The sequence below is a fragment of the Vipera berus genome (genome assembly GCF_964194415.1).
Source record: "Vipera berus genome assembly, chromosome: 2".
NCBI classification, from domain to species: Eukaryota; Metazoa; Chordata; class Lepidosauria; order Squamata; family Viperidae; genus Vipera; species Vipera berus.
In genome coordinates, this window is record NC_138203.1 from 231,547,000 (window position 1) to 231,568,224 (window position 21,225).

Here is a 21,225-nt window from a genome sequence, read left to right on the forward strand (position 1 = left end):
ATTTGTTGAACTGATTTGTGGGTAGGATGGGGGAGCCCAAAAATATTTTTAGAAAAATTTATCTGGGCATACATATAACAAGAGAGCCAGCTGAACTGCTTATTGGTTCTTCTACTTCTTTATTAACAAGTCCCTAGTAAGCACTTCTGGTTTATGTCATGGTGTCGCAGCCGAAGGAAAGTGGGGCTCCGCTTCCCACAGCTGATTTCGTCCTGTCAGGGGGCTCTAAATGGGCCTAAAGTCACCCCAGAGAGGTGATGGACAAGGAGGGGACCCTTGTAGATCACAGAAAGATGGTGGTTGATCTGTTGATCAGAGGAAAGCCCTCCAAACCAGCAGAAGAAAGGCTAGCTGCACTTCTGTGGCTAGCCCAAGCCATCAACAACCAAATAAAGAAAATACCAGCATTATCAGCATTTTAAACAATGTACAAGGAACTCGGTGAGATTATTAATCCTTCCTCTACTACTTCGATATTTGACTCCTAGATAATCCAAACTCGCATAAAGCAAGAAATCCCCAAGTGTGAGAAGGAAGAGGACTTTTGCTCCCCACCTTCAGAATTGCAATCAATTCAAGAGACAACTGAGTTACATAGAGAAGATTCAAGAAGAAACCACAAAGAGACTAAAAAGCACATGAATAAGATAAATGAGCAACTTAACTTAAAATCTAAACTAGGGGATCCCCAGAAATGACTACAAAGAAAGAACAAGGAAACCAGAAAATAGAAGACAGGTTAAAAAAAATGATCCAAAACAGAGGAAATAAAGGAAGGAAACTATAGATTGACACAAAGAAAAATCGGAAATGGAAAGAACACATCATCCCTCAAGACCTCAGAACATACTTGAAGATAAGGAAGAAGATTCTATAGAACAGACTATGGAGCCCTCAGAAGAAGTGTTAGAAACTGGGAAACAAGAAATGAAAAGAGAACCTGAGGGAGGAGGAAAGTGGGAGCTTTCTAAAGAAAATAGACTTGATCGATTGGTTGGGGCTTGATATTACCAAATAAGTGAAACAGATAACATTTAGATATTAAAAGACTATATTTAGAAAGATAAGATTTATACTTAGAATGATATATTTTTCTACGAGATGGGAAACATGAAAATAACAGGATGGTTTCTAATAAGGGAAGCTTTTACTCACCTCAGTGTAACTACTGTTGAGAAAATCATACTATGTAAAGATATTTTGAACACTCAAGGGAAAACAAAATGGAAACGAGCTGGGAAAACACAGTATTGGTTTAATAAGGTGACCATTATTGCAAATAAAATTGAGTTACGAATTAGATAGAAAAGATGCTATAATTTAGAAGCAATGTTAGTAGATACAATATTAGAAAAATATGATGAAGAAGAAACATATATTTAATGTTGTATGTATATGTATTAATAGTAGAAAAATTTGCATTGTTTAGTGTTTGAAAAGTGAAGAAACATCACTTGAAGAAGAGAGGATTAAGAAAATGTCAGAATGTGCAGAAATTAAGAGCAATATTGAAGAACAAAGAAAAGGAAGATATGGAATAATTTTAATATGTATTGTTAAGTAAAAATGAACCCAGACAACACATTGTTTATTAAGCACTTATGATTTGCAAAAATTAGAAAATCAATAAAATTTTATAAATGAAAAAACAAAAAAACAAATTCAGTAAACTCATCAAGTCCATTACTATACATTGAAGAGTAGATTTTCAGAGAGCACAAAGAGGAAAGGAGGCTCAGAAAACAGTGTAGTTTTGTCCCATTTAGGATGAAACTATTAACTAATCTAATGCACATTAAAATTACTTGCTAAGAGAGCTCAAATTAAAAAAAAAGTTACATTGGGTTGTAGATCCTTCCAGCCTGTAAAGTTGTTGTCAGTCAATATCCAAAGTATCTAGTTAAATTCATATCTGCTTTTGGTACAAAAGGAAATGTCTCCAGAGTCCTAATTTGTACATGGTTTGTGGTGTCACAGTGATGGGGCATGATTACTTTTATTGTTTGACACCTTCTTCCTTGACCCTAACCCATCCATGGAGTAGATTTTATAAGCATAGGAGAAATTGCAAGGGGTTTCATCTAAGTCCAGTCATTTGATGTTTATGGATTTCATCTTAGGAGTTTAACTATTTTAGTAATGATTTTCAACCGTCTCTGCTGCACTTCATGGTTACAACTTACTTCAGTAGTACTTTCCTTCAAAATGTTGTTTCAAGCCATACTGACAATACAGGTAGTCCTCGACTTATGACCACAACTGAGCCAAAGTTTCTGTTGCTAAGTGAGACAGTTGCTCAATGAATTTTGCCTCATTTTATGACCATAATTGCCCCAGTTAAGTGAATCACTGCTATTGTTCACTGCTATTGCCAAAGGTGATCACTTGATCCTGGTACACTGCAAATGTCATAAATATGAGCCAGTTGCAAGCTGCCGAACTTTGATCACGTGACCATGGGGATGTTGCAACTCTCATAACTGTGAAAAACAGTCACTTTTTCAGTGCTGTTAAACTTTGAACAACAGTCACTACATGAACTGTTGAAAGTTGAGGGCCATCTGTAGTACATGTATGTGAGTAAAAACAATGAATTCAATGATAGATTCTTCATTTTTTCATGTTACCTCTCATTATCTTAAATGATATTTTTCAGACATTTACACTAAATGTCTCTTCTGTTCTCTGCAGTATAATGAAGAGCTCCACTATGTAGAACCTTGCTTAAATGGAACTTTAGTACAAGCAGATAGAGCTAACAAAGAGGTAAGAGAAAATGATAATTATTTAAAGCAGCCAATATTTTGCATATGAGACATATTGCTAGATTTCATTTGAATTAATGAAAGGATGTAAATTTAACTTAATTGTTCCATCTGCTTGTTGAAAAAATGGTTGTCTGGTGGGTTGTCACTGGTTTGTTTGACTTAGGACTGGAAACATGGTTTAAAAGCGTTCTAATGTTCTTTCTGATAATTATTGTCTTAAAGGAAAGGCAAATTTGAGAAGCCATAAAATTCTCCAGGTCGGATTAAAATCCAAACTGTACAAATGTTCCCAGCTTCCTTGTGAAAACTGCCCCAGAAATCTTTAAAATGGTAATAAAAATAACCTGCCACCATTCATCTGCCAGGGGTTCTGTTTGATACTGAATTTCGATGTTTTTTTCACTTTATTCGAGAAATATGTCTTTTTCTCCAACTCCTAACAAAGCAGTATAAATATTCTAAAATGGTTTTGCTAATGGTTTGCCTTTATTCTAAAATAAACTGTGGGACAAGTCTTTGCTTCCATCCTGATTTTTCATGGGAGACTTGGAAATCTATCTCTTCTTGTTAATGAACTGCCTTAATTAGTCAACTTGGGAAAACTCAGTCTGTAGGCTGAGAAAGTTACTGTAATGTGAATCTTTGGATAAAGCAATCATTTTTCTCTTCACATAATCTATCTAGCAAATCTCAAATGTGCCATTATTGAATTGCTGTTCCCTTTATTAATTTGGGAATTAATAATACTCTCTACCAATATGGGCATAAATAGCTCAGCTTATGTATGAACTGGCTTGATGGTAAGTAAGACAAATGCAATTATCTTTTCTGACAAGGTCACATAGCGTAGTGTCAATGGCTCTTTGAATTCTTATGAGGATGGGTAGTGGATTTTTTGGTTAAACATAAAGTAAAAGAATTGCATTATCCCTGATTTCCCCCCCTCCAAATATCAATATTTGATGTTTACTGCTCTTGGCATTAGTTTGCAGGGGTGAGAATTTTCACACTGTCCTTACTTTGAATTACTTTTTCTGTAGCTGCTGGAATTGTTACAGCTTTTAAAAATCTAGCATTTTATGGATTTAGGGAGAGTGCTGATTTATAGATATAAACCAGTGTTTTCAGCTATCCTTGAAATGTTGCAAAATAGCTAAGTATCAAAGTTTTGCTCTGTGTTTTAAGGGTTGGTTGCCTGCCTATTTAAATAAGCCTGAGCATTCTGATAAAGGTGCCTTGGTAAAACCACACTTGGACTACTGCATCCAGTTTTGGTCACCATGATGTAAAAAAGATACTGAGACTCTAGAAAGAGTGCATAGAAGAGCAGCAAAATGATTAGGGAACTGGACGCTAAAATATATAAAGAATGGTTGCTGGAATTGGGTATGTCTGGTTTAATGAAAAGAAGGACTAAGGGTGACATGATAGCAGTTTCCCAGGATCTCAGGGTTGGCACAAAGCAGAGGGAGTCAACATATTCTCCAAAGCATCTGAAGGCAGGATAAAAAGCAATGGCTGAAAACTAATCAAGGAGAGAAGCAACTTAGAACGAAGGAGAAATTTTCTGACAGTTAGAACAATTAACCAGTGGAATGACTTGCCTCCAGAAATTGTGAAAGCTCCAATACTGGAAGTTTTTAAGAAGAGAGTAGACAATCATTTGTCTGAAATGGTATAGGGTTTCCTGCCGTAGCAGGGGGTTGGAGTAGAACAGAGTTCTCCAATCTTTCTGGGTTGGCAGCTGGAAGGGGGAAAGAGGGAGTGGTTTTGGGAGGGGGGCAGGTGCAATGCTTGTGCATATGAAGCCCTGAGCACCTGCGATGCTCATGTGAGTGGAGCTGTGCATGCACGTACCAGCCAACCACCCACATGGCCCAGTTGTGAATAGGCCACGAACCAGTAGTGGGCCGTGGCTCACAGGTTGGGGACCCCTGGACTAGAAGACCTCAAAGATCCCTTCCATCTCTGTTATTTTGTCCAGGTTTCATAGAATTCATAGACAGGTCAGTTGAATATACTATAAAATGTCCGTCTCTTCCAACCACAGAAGAAGCACATAAAAAGGAACTAGTAGAATGCTGCTTAAAATGTAATTTTTATGAGGAAGCTATAATATAGTCTGTGTACGTCAGTTGATTCACACCATTCTTACCCTTGAATTATTTTATTCTAATATTCTTTGTAAAATTTACCAATATGCAGTTTCTTGTTAATCAATTTGCTGTATATTTCCAGATATAGCTTTGCCCTATGCTCATTGCTGTCTGCCAGAAGATAATTGCTTTCAGCATCAGAATGTAAGCAAAGTAAAGGGTGGTGCAAGCAATCAGATACACATGAACTGGTCTGGAATATTTGGCAGAAACAGAACATTTCAGCCAATGTCTTTGCAGCTGCAGCTAATAAGAGTAAGGAATGGGTTTAAGGCCTTTACTGAGATAAGTAACTGTGTATTAAACTGGGGTGGAACTAACATGTTAGGATTTATACAAATGTTCAAACAAACAAATTCCTTTCTTTATACATGGAGTATAAAAAGTCCTAAAGATTTGGGATATCTAAATATAGGATGGCTTAAAAATGAGCAAGATCTTGATAGCATAAGTATTCTTGCTTGTAAACGGATCTTTTTGCAAAAATGTTAAACAGAAGAGTTAAACATAATTGGGCTGCCAACTCTTTCCTTGGTAATTGAAACAATGAGCTCTATTTAATCCATTACTCTTCTATAGTCCACAAGAGTCATTGACTACTTTCCCTTAGATTATCTTTTGGAGTCATTGTGGAGATTTAGATGGAGTGGTTGAAATCTTCCAAGCAATGTTATGCAAAGAGTTTTCCACCATATACTTCTTTTTTGAATTGACCACCCCAGTGGCAGGTCTGGGGTATGAACTGATCCCCAGATGAAATGATAACTCTTTTTACAGAAATTTGTCATCTGACACCTATCTTTAGCGTGAGCTAAGAATATCAATCTGTCACTTTAGGTCAGGGGTCTTCAAACTTGGCCCTTTTATGACTTGTGGACTTCAACTCCCAGAATTCCTCAGCCAGCTACACATGCATTCACATGTTGAGACAATTGGGAGCAGTTTCCAAAACAGCACCATCATTACATCTTTTTAATTGGGCAATAAAAATCCAGATAATTATTAGATGGCAGCAAGCAGCTAACTGTCCTGCTTCTCTTTCATGCCATCTAGTAATGACTCATATACTTGCAAACCAGATGTATTAGTCTTAAAATGTCCCTTCCCCTGCTCACATTTTTTTAAATGAATGTCAACCATTATTTGAATTGGGGCTCTGGCCCAGGCAACCAAAGTTTACTTTTATTCTGCCCATTTTTCTTATCCTAAATTGTTCTTTGGTAGTAGAAACGTAACATTGGACTTTAAGCTGAGAGAGAAAAGTTAGATATTTCATTTCCTTTAATTTGTCAGCAATGATTCAACAGTATAAAAGTATATCAAGAATATATCAGATAATAGATTACCATATCAGATTGCTTTGCTGTGCAGGGTTTTTATGCATCTTTGTTGTACTTTTCTTGAATTCCATGTAATACAAGTTAAATTATATTCATTTTAGAAGTGAGCATTGTCTGATTGTCAGCTTATTGGCAGTAGGCAGTTTGGTAAAGAAAGCTTTTAAGTAACATCTGAATCAAATGAACTGTTGTAATGAAATGAGCTAAGTGGCAAGTTTAGTGTCAGATATGACAGGGAAAAGTTAAAGTATTTGATATGTTTACATGAACAGCTTTTATGTGTACAAATTTAGAAAATAAGCAGGCCACCTAGCCTCATAATGTTTTATTAATGTTTCTTTTCTGTTATACTTTGAAAATACTATTTTTTAAAAAAAAATATGCAACATGTTGTATTAGAGGAATTTCCAACTGAGGTTACCTACTGTAATTTCATATACAGTACATTTCTTTTCTTTCATTATACCAGCATTTCAGTCCCATTCAAGGTGCAGCACACAAATCAAAAAAGTATTGATATATAGATCAGTTTTCTTCTGTAGGGTGGGATGCTCACATCCTTTTGCCTGTGCAATGGTAATTCAAACTAGCTTTAGAAACAAATGTCTTCTTCTCATTATTCTTATAGAGTACTAGTCTGGTTTATGGTTTTATTATTAAGCTGGTCTTGCTTTCTGTATGCCAATTTGTAAAACATTCCTTTTTTTCCCTTTTCAAAGTGGGAAATAGAGCAGACAGTGTTTTATCATTGTCTGTGCTTTTTCAGCAAAATTACAAACATGTGCAACAGCCTAGGTTAATACAAGTTTACTCAGGCCAAGAAGTTTTCATGTTTGAGAAACTCCATATTACATGTTTCCTACCTCTTAGGAATTATAGGACTATGTGATTTAATGCAACTCTACATTTAAGGCAACAGTACCATAATTTGCATTTTTTATACATTAAAACACATGGAGATACACACTTATAAATATTTCCAGATGGAATTAAGAAGACAGTGCACTTAAATGATGGGTACATAATGGAATCAAAAGCTTACCTGTGTCTACAATTTTAATCCTTGTGACAATTAAACCTCTAATAGATTGTGTTTGGTTGAATGTAGTTACAATTCTCAGTGAAGCCTGCAATATAGCTCAAATATCTGGATTGTGTCTTCTTTTTGAGTTGGTTGAGTTGCTCATTTTTGACAAGATCATGATAGTAGGCCTATGCCAGAAATTACATCTCCTTTTCTAAAGCAGTGTCACACCATTTGCCTTTTTCAAATTGCTTTCATATTTAAATGATATTCTCATGGATGAGATACAGTATCCTTATGCATATCTTAGTTACAAAATGGTCTGCCTTTCTTTGTACAGTATTGCTCTTTCTCCAATAACCTGCCACCTCCCTGACTTCCCATTCTTCAGTGACATCACATGGGAGACATCTCTAGCAACCTTTTATGATGGAACTTTTTTTTAAAAAAAATAACTGCATTAGTGACAACTTCCTTTTTTAACATGCTCTGTTTTGAACAGTGTTCTGTTTGATTATTCTTCTGTCTGTCCAGAGTGGTTCTGAGATCATGTTTAGACAGACCAAATCCATCTTGAATTTCCAAGGTTATTCCTTCCTTTCTTCTAGTATTCATTGTTTAATGAAGTATTTGATGAAATGAAAAGTTTGAATTGTGAAACCTGAGATTCTTTGGAGTTCAGTGCCACCAAAACTGGTCCTAGGCAAAGATTTTCCAGTGTAGTCTTAATTTCTGGGTCCAACAAAAAATAATTGTCACCTGTATCTTATTCTTATGAACCTGTCATATTACTAATCACACATCAGGATATAATTGCCCCAGTTGCCCACTTCATTTAGATAACATTACCAATATGCTATGTGTAAATCTTACACATTTGAAGATTTTGTGATTATAAATGAAGATGAAGCATGCACATCAAAATTAGTTTCAGAAAGTTGCATTGCTTTCCTCAGTTTCAGATTCATGGAATCCAGTCCAGTTCTGGTTCCTTTTGTTCTTTGTTATAATTGAGTACAAAACATTTTGTTGCTGTGGCTGAAATGGCTATCATATTTTTAGAGAGCCGTGGTGGTACAGTGGTTAGAATGCAGTGTTGCAGGCTAACTCTACTGATTACTGGCTGCCAGCAGTTCAGCAGTTTGATTCTCACCGGCTTAGGGTTGACTGAGCTGGATTTTCTCAGAATGATCTGTTCCCAAATTGGTTCTTCAGATCCTCTAATAGTGTAATTGCTGACACTATATTCATCCACCTTGCTGGCCATCCTTTTGTCCCCCTCTTTCTTTCCATCTTTCCTTTATAAAATTCTCAAGAGATATATATTTTTTTAAAAAAAGGACTGGATGCAATTAAAAATAATAAAGACTATAAGTCAGAACAGTTGCTTTCATCAACATACTTTTTACACAGAATCGTCTAGCAGCATCTGCTTAATGGGAGAGTTGAAGACAGTAAACCTGATTTCTTTGCACATGAACTCTTTCCAGTATATTAACATTTGGAATGATGTCAGTATTGCACTTACATTCTTTACAGAAACATTATTTTCCCCAAATATATTTGTGTAAGTCCCAAGTGTTGTTAATTTAGGAAAAGCAATTTTATTGTTTGCTTTCTTCCTGGCCAAGTGAAATGGCTATGCCTGTAGCTGTGTGCAGAGACAGCTGGGAACACCTCCTCAGGCAGCTGCTTGTATTTTGCCAATGACACAGATGCTTGAACTGTGTGAAAAGAGGTTCTTTGACTTGTTGTGAAATTTCTCTTTTGCATGCTTTGTGCAACTCTCATGCTAGCATAAGGTTGGTTTTTTTGTAGCCTTATGCTCTATTTAGAAACACTTTGTCATCCATTCTCTTTCTCCCCAAATTGTTATGGATTTGCACTCATAATTTCGGGGGGGGGGGTTAATTTTTTTTTTTACAAAAAATTGTCATGAAAAGCCATCTATTTAATTTGTTGGTTTCTTAGGTTTGTATTCCATTTCTTTTTGGAATTCAAGGGAGCCTTCACCAAATTTTCCTCACAGCAAAATGTCTATGAAATAGGCTGGAATATAGAGTCACAGAGTAACCTTTTAGGCCAGGGGTCTTCAAACTTGGCCCTTTTATGACTTGTGGACTTCAACTCCCAGAATTCCTCAGCTAGGCACACTGGCTGAGGAATTCTGGGAGTTGAAGTCCACAAGTCAAAAAAGGGCCAAGTTTGAAGACCCCTGTTCTAGGCTAAATGTGGACTTGAATAAGAGTCTCCTTTGGTTTTAGTTTAACCACTTAGTTTTTGACTCATATATCTGGTTTACTTTGGCCATGCAGTATGTGCAAATACATTGGAGAAGGTAATGATGCTACAATGGTTAGTGGAACAAGAAGAAGGGGCAACTAAAGAACATGCTGGCTTGATAGCATCAAATCAAGCTCAACATCCAAATGATTGAAAGATGCTGTGCTCGACAGGGTAGCATGGAGAGCACTTGCCTATAAAGTCACCAAGTGTCAGACACAACTAAATGGTTAAAACAATAATTTCTACTCCAGCTGATTTGACCATATAATGCAGGGGTCTTCAAACTTGGTCCTTTTATGACTTGTGGACTTCAACTCCCAGGATTCCTCAGTCAGGCACGTTGGCTGAGGAATTCTGGGAGCTGAAGTCCAGAAGTCATAAAAGGGCCAAGTTTGAAGACCCCTGATATAATGATTCAAAAAACAAACCTTTGGGATCAATGAGTTAAGACTTAAGATGAGATAATTGGATTCCCCTGGTTTTCTGTAAAGGCAGCTCACAAATACATGCTATATCATGATGATTACCAGAAGTCTATTCATAAGTACATTCCTGAAAAACTGAACATGTGTCCCTGTTCAAATTTCATATTCTTTATACTTCAGACTGAAAGTGAAAGTAACATTTTCCAAATGATGAAATATATTTTCATTGATTGGTTTGAGCAAAATATGAAATCCATTTTACAGCATCTGAATCCATTGTAGCTTAAATGCTTATTGAGCAGAAAAAGACTGAATGTTTTGAAATACGGAGATGCACAAACCCAAATTTACTGGGTCAACATGAACATTAAGTTACACCAATTGCTTTGGAAAATCAGCCCTAGTTTGTGGGAGCAACTTGTGCTTCAAAATGGCCTTACTCTGATTTTTTCCCCTCTAAACATATGAAAAATTTATCATTCACTGAACTTTATGAATCCATTATTTTAGTACAGAAAAATGTTCTTTGTAGGAAATTTACAAAAACAATATTAGGCATAGCAGCATATAATTTCTTCTTATATTTCATATATTTATATTTCTTATTACATCTAAACAATACTTCTTGATAGATGGATTTTTATATTTGGGGAAGAAAGAACAATTTGTATGATTGATTTAAAAGATGATGTGTTGGACAACATTGGTATGTGATGGATTTCATCCTGAGATATTTCTTTGTTAATAGCAAATTCCAGAATGAGGTTATATTAATCTGTGATAGCATAAATAATGAAACTGTGGTCAATAAAAACATTATCATGTAATTAGGGCTGGCAGTGGGCAGATAGACAATATTACTGTAGGCTGGAACTGAATATTCAAAACAGTTTCTGGGCCAGATGAAATTGTAGAATTGCTTTCTTTTGTTTGTGTTTAAAGGCAAGATAAAGTAATGGAAAGAATTTCAGAAACTGTGCAAACTGATCAGCGTTTAAGTGGTAGCTGCCATTATATTTTCCAACCATGAAGATGAGTACTGTATCATAAGATAGGATAACTAACCTCTTGGTTGGTCATTTTGTTTGCCTCAAAGCAATTTGCCTTGGGATGATGATTGGTATAGAATGGATGAGGAATTGTCACAACATGAATAAGCCTTTTTAAATACTTATTCTTCTCCAAACATTTGTGGGATTTTGTTCATTGTAGGAACAGTTATCCCTAGTAAGAGTATAAAATCAAATTACTCCATTTGACAGCTTTATAATTTCATACAAAACTCAGCATGTTTTAGATTCTTTTTAAACTGGAGAAATAAGACTCTTTAAAACAATTTTTAAAAATGAGTTTGTTTCTTTACAACTGTGAAAGGCTCCTTGACTTTAATAAATTGATTGTTTTAATATGAACGCTTCCAAAAAAAAATGTTGCTTGAAATCCTCTTTCTGTTTCTTCCACAGCACTTCAGGGAACACCTTGACAAACTTTTTGCCAAAGGAATCGGAATGCTGGACATTGCCTTAGTTGAAGCTTTCAATATGCTCAGTGATGTAAGTTCATCAATTTTGCCTCCTCTTTTGTTTCTGATTTCATTATCTGGGACACATTATTGATATTTCTTTCCCATTTTAGAATTTGTATTACTTATGCAATCTGTTTAAATGGACAATGTAGCAATTTTTTTTACTGAATGTAGCAGTATTGCAACATGCAAATTCTGAAATTTGTTCCTATGAATTATAAGTCAGTACTCTTATATGATCATCTGTTAGGTCTCACTTTTAGACTGTCTTTTAGGTTAGAATAAGTAAGCCTCACATTTCCTAGTGTTTTCCAAAGAGCTAGCTGTCCTCACCATTCTCCAAATTGTATTCATAGCTAAGTCTAAATTCTTCCCAACCATTATTTATGCGATTACCACAGGTTTCTCCTGCAGGATTACGGTATGAATTATATCATGTTACAGATGCAGTTACCTCTTTTGCAAATAAAGTTAATTTTTGTTGATTATGTTTTATAAGTCTTAACCAATAATTAAAATTCTGTGACATTTTAAAGAGAATCATAAACAAATGCTCCAAATGTCAGGATGAGCTGAAATTTTACTGCTAAATAATGAATCACTGAGTTAATTGTAGTTCATCATAAGGTCCCTTATTGTTGTTATTACTCTGGAAAAGTTGTTAATCATTTCTGTTATTCAATAAAAATGTTTAAATACACATGAGAAGACATCACCCACCCAAACTAATATGATTAATATGATTTACGGTAAATAAATAGATGAAAAGACCCAGTTCCAAACTATTTTAATATACTGTGTTTTTTTATTTTTATTGAAAAGTTTTACAGTACATTTTATCTTTAACAATCCCCCCTCCCCCCGCCCCTACCTAACCCTCCCTATCCCTCCCCCCCATTTCCCCCTCCCCCCCCCGGACTTCCCAGAGCTAAGTACAAGGTATAAAAACAAAAAACAATCATAAACATCCATATGCTAACAACAATAAACTATTAAATCTATTGCTCTCTTGCTCATATAAGATAACTACAAGCAATATTAATATACATATAAAAAGAAAAAGAAAAGAAAAAAGAAAGGAAGACTTATTCAAATGCTAAATGAAACTTTTTAGTCCCATATTTGTTCTGGATATAATCAATCCATTTTTTCCACTCCATAATATAACGTTCTTGCAAATGATCTTTCAAATAAGCCGAGATCTTTGCCATTTCCGCCAGGTCAGAAACCTTTAGAGTCCATTCTTCTATAGTCGGCAGTTCCTCCTTCTTCCAATATTGACCTATTAAAAGTCTTGCTGCTGTAATTAAGTTCAACATCAACTTAGTGTCCACAACAGTAGCATCTGTAATTATGCCCAACAAAAACAATTGCGGACAAAACTTTATCCTTTGCTTAAGGATCTTCTGCATATTCCACCAAATTTTTATCCAAAAAGCCTTAACCTTTTTGCAGGTCCACCATATATGAAAATACGTTGCATCTTCGCCACCACACCCCCAACATTTTGGCTGATAGTTCGGATACATACTTGCAAGCTTTTTAGGATCCAAATGCCATCTATAAAACATTTTATAAAAGTTCTCTCTTAGGTTTTGAGCTTGCGTAAACTTTACGTTCCTCACCCAGATCTTTTCCCACGTGTCCATTGTAATAACTTCTTGAATATTCTGGGCCCATTTTATCATACAATCTTTAACAAGTTCTGTTTCTGAGTCAATTTCTATCAATGCAAGATATATCCGTTTGATATGTGCTGGACCCTGATTTCTAATTTGCTTTATCAAATTTTCATCAGTCATTGCAAAACCAATTTTCTGATCTTCTTTCCACCTGGCCCGTAGCTGAGTATATTGAAACCAAGTTTGAACAATCTTCTCATCTCGCAAAAGGTTGTACGGCCTCAAACACCAGACATTTCTTTCCAAGCTTAAAATCTCCTTATACGTAGTCACATCATGTTTGAAGCCAACATTTATGTTTTCTATTGCGTGTTTTGGGATTGCCCACAACGGCATCTTGTAATCTAGCTTATGTCTATACTTCTTCCAAACTCTCAACAATGCCTGTCTTAAAATATGCACTTTAAACACATTATCTACCTTCTTATCATACAACATATATGCATGCCAGCCAAATAACAAGTCATGGCCCTCAAGATTTAATAATCTCTCTTGTGTCAAATTAATCCAATCACTTACTCCTGATAATGCAGCAGCTTCATAATATAATTTAAGATTAGGCATTTTAAGACCACCTCTTTCATGAGTATCCTGCATAATCTTAAGTTTAACTCGTGGCCTTTTCCCTGCCCAAACAAATTTATTGATACCCCGTTGCCATTCTTCCAGATTAGAGTCTTTTTTAAGAATCGGTATCATTTGGAATAAAAATAAAAATTTAGGCAGGACATTCATTTTCACTGCTGCAATTCTTCCCAGTAAAGACAATTGCAATTTTTCCCAGCTCTCCAATTCTTTTTGAATTTTTCCCCATAACTTTTCATAATTATTTTTATATAACTTTGCATTTGAGGGTGACAAATACACCCCCAAATATTTAACCCTTTTAACAATCTCAAATCCAGTTAATCCTTCTAAAAGGGCCTTTTGCGATACTGTCATGTTTTTGGCCAAAATTTTAGTTTTTTGTGCATTAACCTTAAATCCAGAAACCTTCCCATATTGCATTATTATCTCCATCAGGTCCACAACAGAGTTTTCTGGCTGGGTCACCGTGACAACCAGATCGTCTGCAAACGCTCTCAGTCTGTAATCCTGATCTCTAATTTGAATACCCTTAATTCTTTCCGAATTCCGTATTTTTACCAATAATATCTCCAACGTTAAGACAAATAATAAAGGTGATAACGGACACCCTTGTCTTGTGCCCTTCTCAATATTGCATACTTCAGTCAAACTATTGTTAACTATTATTCGGGCAGTTTGTTTTTGATATAACGCCCTAATTGGTTGCAAAAATTTATCCCCAAAATTCATTTTTTCTAAAACTTTCATCAAAAATTGCCAATTCAATTGATCAAAAGCTTTTTCAGCATCTAGAAAAATTAGCGCCGCAGGGATCTGGTTGTTCCTTTCCAAAAACTCCACCACATCAACTATATGCCTCACATTATTTTTCATTTGTCTACCACTAATAAACCCGGTTTGATCCCCATGAATCACCTGTTGCAGAACCTTCATCAATCTATTAGCTAACACCTTGGCAAATATCTTGTAATCTGTATTTAAAAGTGATATCGGTCTATAGTTTTTAACTTGAGTAGCATCTTGATCTTCCTTCGGAATCAAAGAAATAAAAGCAGTTCTCCAAGACGGAGGCACCTTTCCCCCCCTCTGAATTGTCTGAAACAATTCCTTTAACGGCTTTATCAGCTCCAATTGTAGATTTTTGTAATAAACCGCAGTCAGACCATCCGTACCTGGCGCTTTATCCACCTTCAGTTCCTTAATTGCTATAAGAATTTCTTCTTCTGTTATCAATTGATTAATCTCCTCCTTTTGTTCTTGCGTAAGAACCGGGATGCTAGCATTCTTCAAATATACATCAATATCTTTTTCATTAATCTTCTCCTTAGCATATAGTTTAGAATAAAAATCCACAAAGGCTTCCTTAATAAGATCCTGTTGAAACACAACCTTTCCCTTATATTCAATTTTATCTATATTAGAAGCCCTTTGCTTTTTCCTTAACCTGTAAGCTAGCCATCTACCTGGCTTATTAGCATTGCAAAAAGTATTATGCCTAGCAAACCGTAAATTGGTTGCCACTTGATCAGCCATCAACTTATCAAATTGTCCTCTTAATAGGTTAATAACCTCCTTAATCTTCACATCCAATGGGTTCAAAATAAGGGCCTTTTCTTTTTCCCTAATTTCATTCTCCAGTTCTTTCCTTCTAGCTTCCAAAGTACGTCTGTATTTATTGTTCATATATATCAACACCCCTCTCATGTAGGCCTTGCTAGCATCCCAAACCATGTCCATAGAGGTATCCTTATTCATATTAATTTCAAAGAAATCCTTCATCTGCTGTTTACATTCTTCCACATTTCTCTGATTTCTAAACAAATTCTCATTTACGCGCCAAGAGCGCCTATCCCTATTGTCCTTATTGATCTCTAACCAAACTGGGCTATGGTCAGAAATAGTTCTTGCACAGATCTTTACCTTCTTAATCCTAGAAAAAAAGTCATTAGTCAGCAAAATAAAATCAATCCTGGAAAAAGACTGATGTCTGTCAGAAAAAAAAGTATAATCCTTTTCATGTAGATGTGTATCACGCCAAATATCTCGCAGTTCCAAATCGTCCTTCATTTCAAAAAAAGATTTAGGCAATCTAGCATGACTCGGAACACGCTTAAAAGAACCAGCTTTGTCCATCTGCACGTCTAAGACACCATTCCAGTCTCCCATAAAAATAAAAGATTTATAATCCAATTGGGTAACCTTTGTGTGTAGTAAGTTAAAAAAGTCAGCTTGTTGTTGATTAGGAGCATACAGTCCAACTAGAAGCGTTTTTTTTACCTTCTAACAGCAAATCTATCATAACATATCTTCCTTGCTTATCTACTTCAATTAGTTCCGCTGTTAGAGTACTTTTAACGTAGACAACCACTCCATTTTTCTTGTTCATCGCAGAAGCAACAAATTGCGTACCCAACCTTGAGTTCGATAAGTACTTTTGGTCCATAACCCTAATATGCGTTTCTTGCAAAATACTGTGTTTTTTTAATCTATAGTTCTTACTTTAGTTTTAAAATAAAGAAGAGTCACTGATGCCAATAGATTTTCTAATTTTTTTCATCGTATAATAATCTCACTGTTGGCTGGTTTTATCTTGGCAAAGTGAGAATAAAATTTATACATGCCCAGAATGTTCAAGATACTATTACTTGTGTCTGCTACACTCTACATATTCCTTCTTCCTTAATCTACCAAACACAAATTATCAACAGCAGAGTGTTGCAGCTCTGTATTTTCTCTGGGCAGAAAATACTCATCTGATCACCTGCATATCCTCTACATCAGGGGTCCCCAACCCCTGGTACGTGGACCGGTATCGGGCCTCATCATGCCAGCAACTGGTCTGCACAAAAACCAAATCCCCATCCACAGGATGCATGCAGCACACAAAACCATGTCCCCTCTGGTCTCTCTCCACGTAACTGATGCCCAAAAGGTTGGGGACCTCTTCTCTACATACATGCATGTATGTTGGTGGTAAGAATAGACATGATGGGAACAATTTTAAAAATGGCCTGCTACTAAATTGGAATGTTCAGATTGGGTATGCCTATATGGCAGCTTTTTAATGGGACTGCAAATGACATGCAATTAAAACCTTAAATGTGCCACCAGTTCCAAAAGGTTTGCACCCCAATAGTGAAAGAGAATGCAGCATCTTTTAGTCTATTTCTCCCATCATTCTGTTTGTCCCCCCTTTGTTATTTTCTCATCTTACCTTTAGCAGGTAGAATCTGTTCACTGTTATCTTTCTAACAAGAAGTCCATTCATGCATTATTGAGTGGAGACCACAGAAAACCTTATCCTGTAAAAGAAAAAAACAGCAAAGAAGACCCTTCCCCTCTGAGCCAAGGAGCACGTAAAATATTAGGAAGCACTATGTGTGCACTGTATGCATATATGTACATATGTATATATGTGTTAATGTTTGTTAAGTATTTAGAATGCACTTGCTTAAGTCCCACACACGGGACAAATCTTATTTCCTGTTTCAGCCTAACCCAAGGCCATCTACAGGCAGTAGCCACAGCAGTGGCAGCTCATATTTGTGTACATTTTTGGCTTGCTAACAAAGAATAAAGGGAGACCGATATGATCATTTCAAACTTATTTGTTCTCATCAGTCAGCCATACACTTCTGTATACATATAAATAAGAAATGGGAGTAAGCCCATAAAGTAATCAAGCTACCTTGATGATGATATGATATGCAAAAATGGTTTTATATTCTCTTTTCATTTTAGATTCTCTCTCCCTCTCACTCGATCATTAAAAATGATTGCTAATATTTTGACATATTTCAAGCAGGGTTGAGGTAAATCTTGCCTTGGGGCTTGTAATTTCCAGACTTGACTTTTTGATGGAATGGATGCTTTTCTATAAAATATATTCCATATGACACTGTATTGTTTAAAGTATATCATACTCTAAATGTGGAATATGTTTGACTACTATGCTCCATCAAAATAAGAAATGAAATCTTAAAATATACTTTTTCTAGATGGAAATACTCAATGAAGCACAGGTATTTTGTAGCAAAAACTGATTTGCCTAAGTAGGTTTGTCAGAAGCCATATAATGTCATTTTTCCCCCTAGTTCAATCACACAGGACAAGGAAGTATCTGCAGTCAAGCCATAATGCTGATTACTGATGGTGCAGTAGATACATATGATGCAATATTTGAAAAATATAATTGGCCAGATAGAAAGGTAAGCCTATGTGTATATTCATGAAATAACTGGATCAAATGTTGATCAAGATTTACATTCTTTCAGATATTTAGTTATGGATGTATCTATATTGTCAGAAATTGCTCTTTGTAAATGATTTTTTTTTAAAAAATGTCTTCTAAGAATGCTTCTATTATTTCATGATTTTTTGCCAAATTGTTTAAAAGTGGAATATTCATTTCTGTATTGGATGAATTTGGTAAAAAGATATGTTCTAAAAAGCACATATGAAGCATTTTGACAGTGGGATGGTTGGACACAATACCTTCTGATTTTCAATAGATCAGTTGAAAAATAGAACAATTATTATCCTTCCCCAAGAGGTAGAAAAATGAGCATCACAAAATAGTGTAATAGATAAGATCAATTTGTTTAAATATGGTGATGAACATTTATATGAGTTCATTTAAAAATAGCTGGTATCATTTCAATAGTCAAATAATTCATTTATTTATTTATTGCATTTTTATCCTGCCACGGTCTCAAAACTGTCTGCAGTGAGATATCATATATACCAACCTGCATATAGAAATACCTGTAAATCAGGATAATATAGAAAATATGATATAATAATCTGTATGCATGGTCAGTCTGGGGCCTACAGAAGTAACTGTTGAGAACTTTGTGGCTCTGCTCTCCTGTTTCTTAATCTATGAATTGAATTAGGCAGCTCTTCAAGTCGAGGTTATATATGTTAAATTAAACACAAGGGGATCTTAACATTGAAGCATTTCTCTGTACAACATCTGGGGCCTTATCAATTACGGAATAGAATTTAATTTCCTTCATGTATGATCTGTGATCGCTGAAAAAAAAAGCTAGGTCTGGTGAAACTGAAATGAGTGTGCATGTGCTACTTTTCTATGAGTGATTTGTATATCAACTCCTTGGTATGATTAACTACTGAAACAACTTTGCAATGCATTAATGGAAATACATTATGGAGTAGTATGAAAGCAGTATCACTTTTCATTGCATGTGTGCTGTGTGGTTAGGCAAGACAGACTCTGCCAGTTAATACCTATCTGGTTAATTTATTTTTGTATCAGTCATATTCTCAGATTTTGAGAAAAGAAATCTACTTATATAGTAAACATGATAGAATGGAATTACTATTGTTCATATTTGTTTATGAATGAGTCGATAAAACAAAATCTTAAATATCTTAAATATTCCCTTTACTATTGCCAATGGAAACAAATATTTATAATTTTATGGAACTTTCTTTTAGAGAAACTATGTGGTTGGAAGATAATTTCTTATATCATAGTTGGATTTGAGTATTGCAAGAGGAGGTTTGACGATGGTGAATTATTGTTAATAACTAGAAACTAAAATAGTAGAGTCTGGCTAGTATGAGGACATAATATTCTTGTCTCATAATTATATTGCTATTAAATAATAGAAATATTATTAATATTTAAAACAACCAGGCCAAAAAAAAGATCACACATACAAGTAAATGATTTGATTTGGATTATTAACTGCTTTCTCTAAAAAGAGTCAGGAGGATGACCATGTGCTATTTACCGTAATTCATCATCTAGTTTGCCCCTCTCTTATATTTGTTTGAGTGCAAAGTTAGATCAGAACATGTATTCATTGTGCTATGCAGTGCTTCAGATTTGATTCCAAGAGGTACTTTTGAGTGCATGGAAGTGCAAATGAAACACTGGTTTGCATCTCACTAAACCAGTTTCATCTGCTTTATCTTCAATTTCACAAATGGAAGGCTGTGTATTCTTGGGAAAATTACAGTCTTGACCCCATTTATTCCAAATTGGATCTGCAACACAAGTAGAGTGTTCATGATCCCTCCTTTAACTGTCTTGAACTTGCCAGAAGCTACCTGTATGCTTGAATATAACATAATTAGCTCAATATATTTAATACATACTAAATAAAGACATATCAATTAGCTGATTCCTCTCTGTAAACATGAAAGGGAATAACCCCTCTACAGTTTAAATTTTCACTTCTTCCTGGCTTTTCCCAATTTTAACTGATAACTTTGATTTGTATCTTTTACTCTTGTAAAAAGCATGGCATTGCTGGTTATTGACTTTAATTGGCATTCCTCTCTGAAATGCCCAATGTTTCCCCCTCATGTATATTTATGGAAACACGCACATAAAAAGGGGCAACACCCCTTCACTCACCCATATTTTGATCTCAGACTGTGCACTGATAATATAATTTGGAGTTCTGATTAGGAAAATAAGACATGACATATTTTTATTTTCCTTAAATGTTAGGGATTTCTCCACATTGCCAGTGGCATAAACATACTATGGTAGTTGTAGGACCTCAAACACAATCTGGATAATTAAAACTGGCACATTTTTTCACCTGACACTGATGCTCTTGACAGTTATTTGTTTTGTCATTAGAAACTCAATGAAACCTGTGAGAAGAGAATTCCTGGCTATTTTCTGGTAGGGTATACAATGAACATATGATTCAATCTATACTATTTATATTTATACTTTCCTTTGTTTTTGGTAATACAGCACTTCAAAGTAAGGGTTTGGTTAACATAGTCATATTTAAAATTCTATTAAAAAACCTAAAAAAATGTTTATGAGTTCCCTCACCATAATTAGTATGGTGCTTCATAAATGTCATGAATGGGTTGTCTTGTTGCAAGCAGTCCATTCATATGTAAGCGTCATGTGAAACCAAGATCTATTGTACATTTACTCAGTTTATCTTTTGCTATTCCATCTGAAATTGACTAAATATTTAAAGAGCAATTTAAAATGAGTACTGGGACCAGAGAGACCCAGGTTCAAGCCTACATTCAACTGTGAAAACTCACAATTCAATTATTATCTCCCATATTACCTACCTGCCTGCAAAAGTTACATTTCTTCTCCTGTATAGTAGCTATTATTAATTTAATCAAGGGCACTTTGTCAGATGTGTTTGGCAAACTTTTATGATTAGCAGGACTCTCTTTTTGTCTTTGGGTCTTCCTTAGAAATGCTGATTCGCTGAATTATTTTCTTCTCTGTATAGCAATCCCTGTGCTGACCTTCCATCACTCAGGAACTTGCGTACATTCAAACCTCTCCATCTTGAGGGTGAAGGTTCATTCTTCGAGCTTGCGAGTTGGTTTCCGAACGCTTCATTACCAGGCTAGGTAACTTCTTTAGTGGCTTTTAGGGGATGTCTGTGTCAGTGCTCTTCTATTTATAAGGGC

At 35.3% G+C, this 21,225-nt stretch overlaps 1 protein-coding gene across 1 annotated transcript in view; it reads left to right on the top strand.

Moving 5' to 3' along the window:
- The window catches only part of CACNA2D3 (calcium voltage-gated channel auxiliary subunit alpha2delta 3), a gene marked incomplete at its 5' end in the record, with an annotated part of 625,719 nt that overhangs the window by 320,321 nt on the left and 284,173 nt on the right, over positions 1-21,225 (top strand). Inside the window, 3 exons of the mRNA XM_081319069.1 lie at positions 2,692-2,766; positions 11,463-11,552; positions 17,889-18,002. Coding sequence (XP_081175195.1) covers positions 2,692-2,766; positions 11,463-11,552; positions 17,889-18,002 — 279 coding nt within the window. The remainder of the gene's footprint in view (positions 1-2,691; positions 2,767-11,462; positions 11,553-17,888; positions 18,003-21,225) is intronic.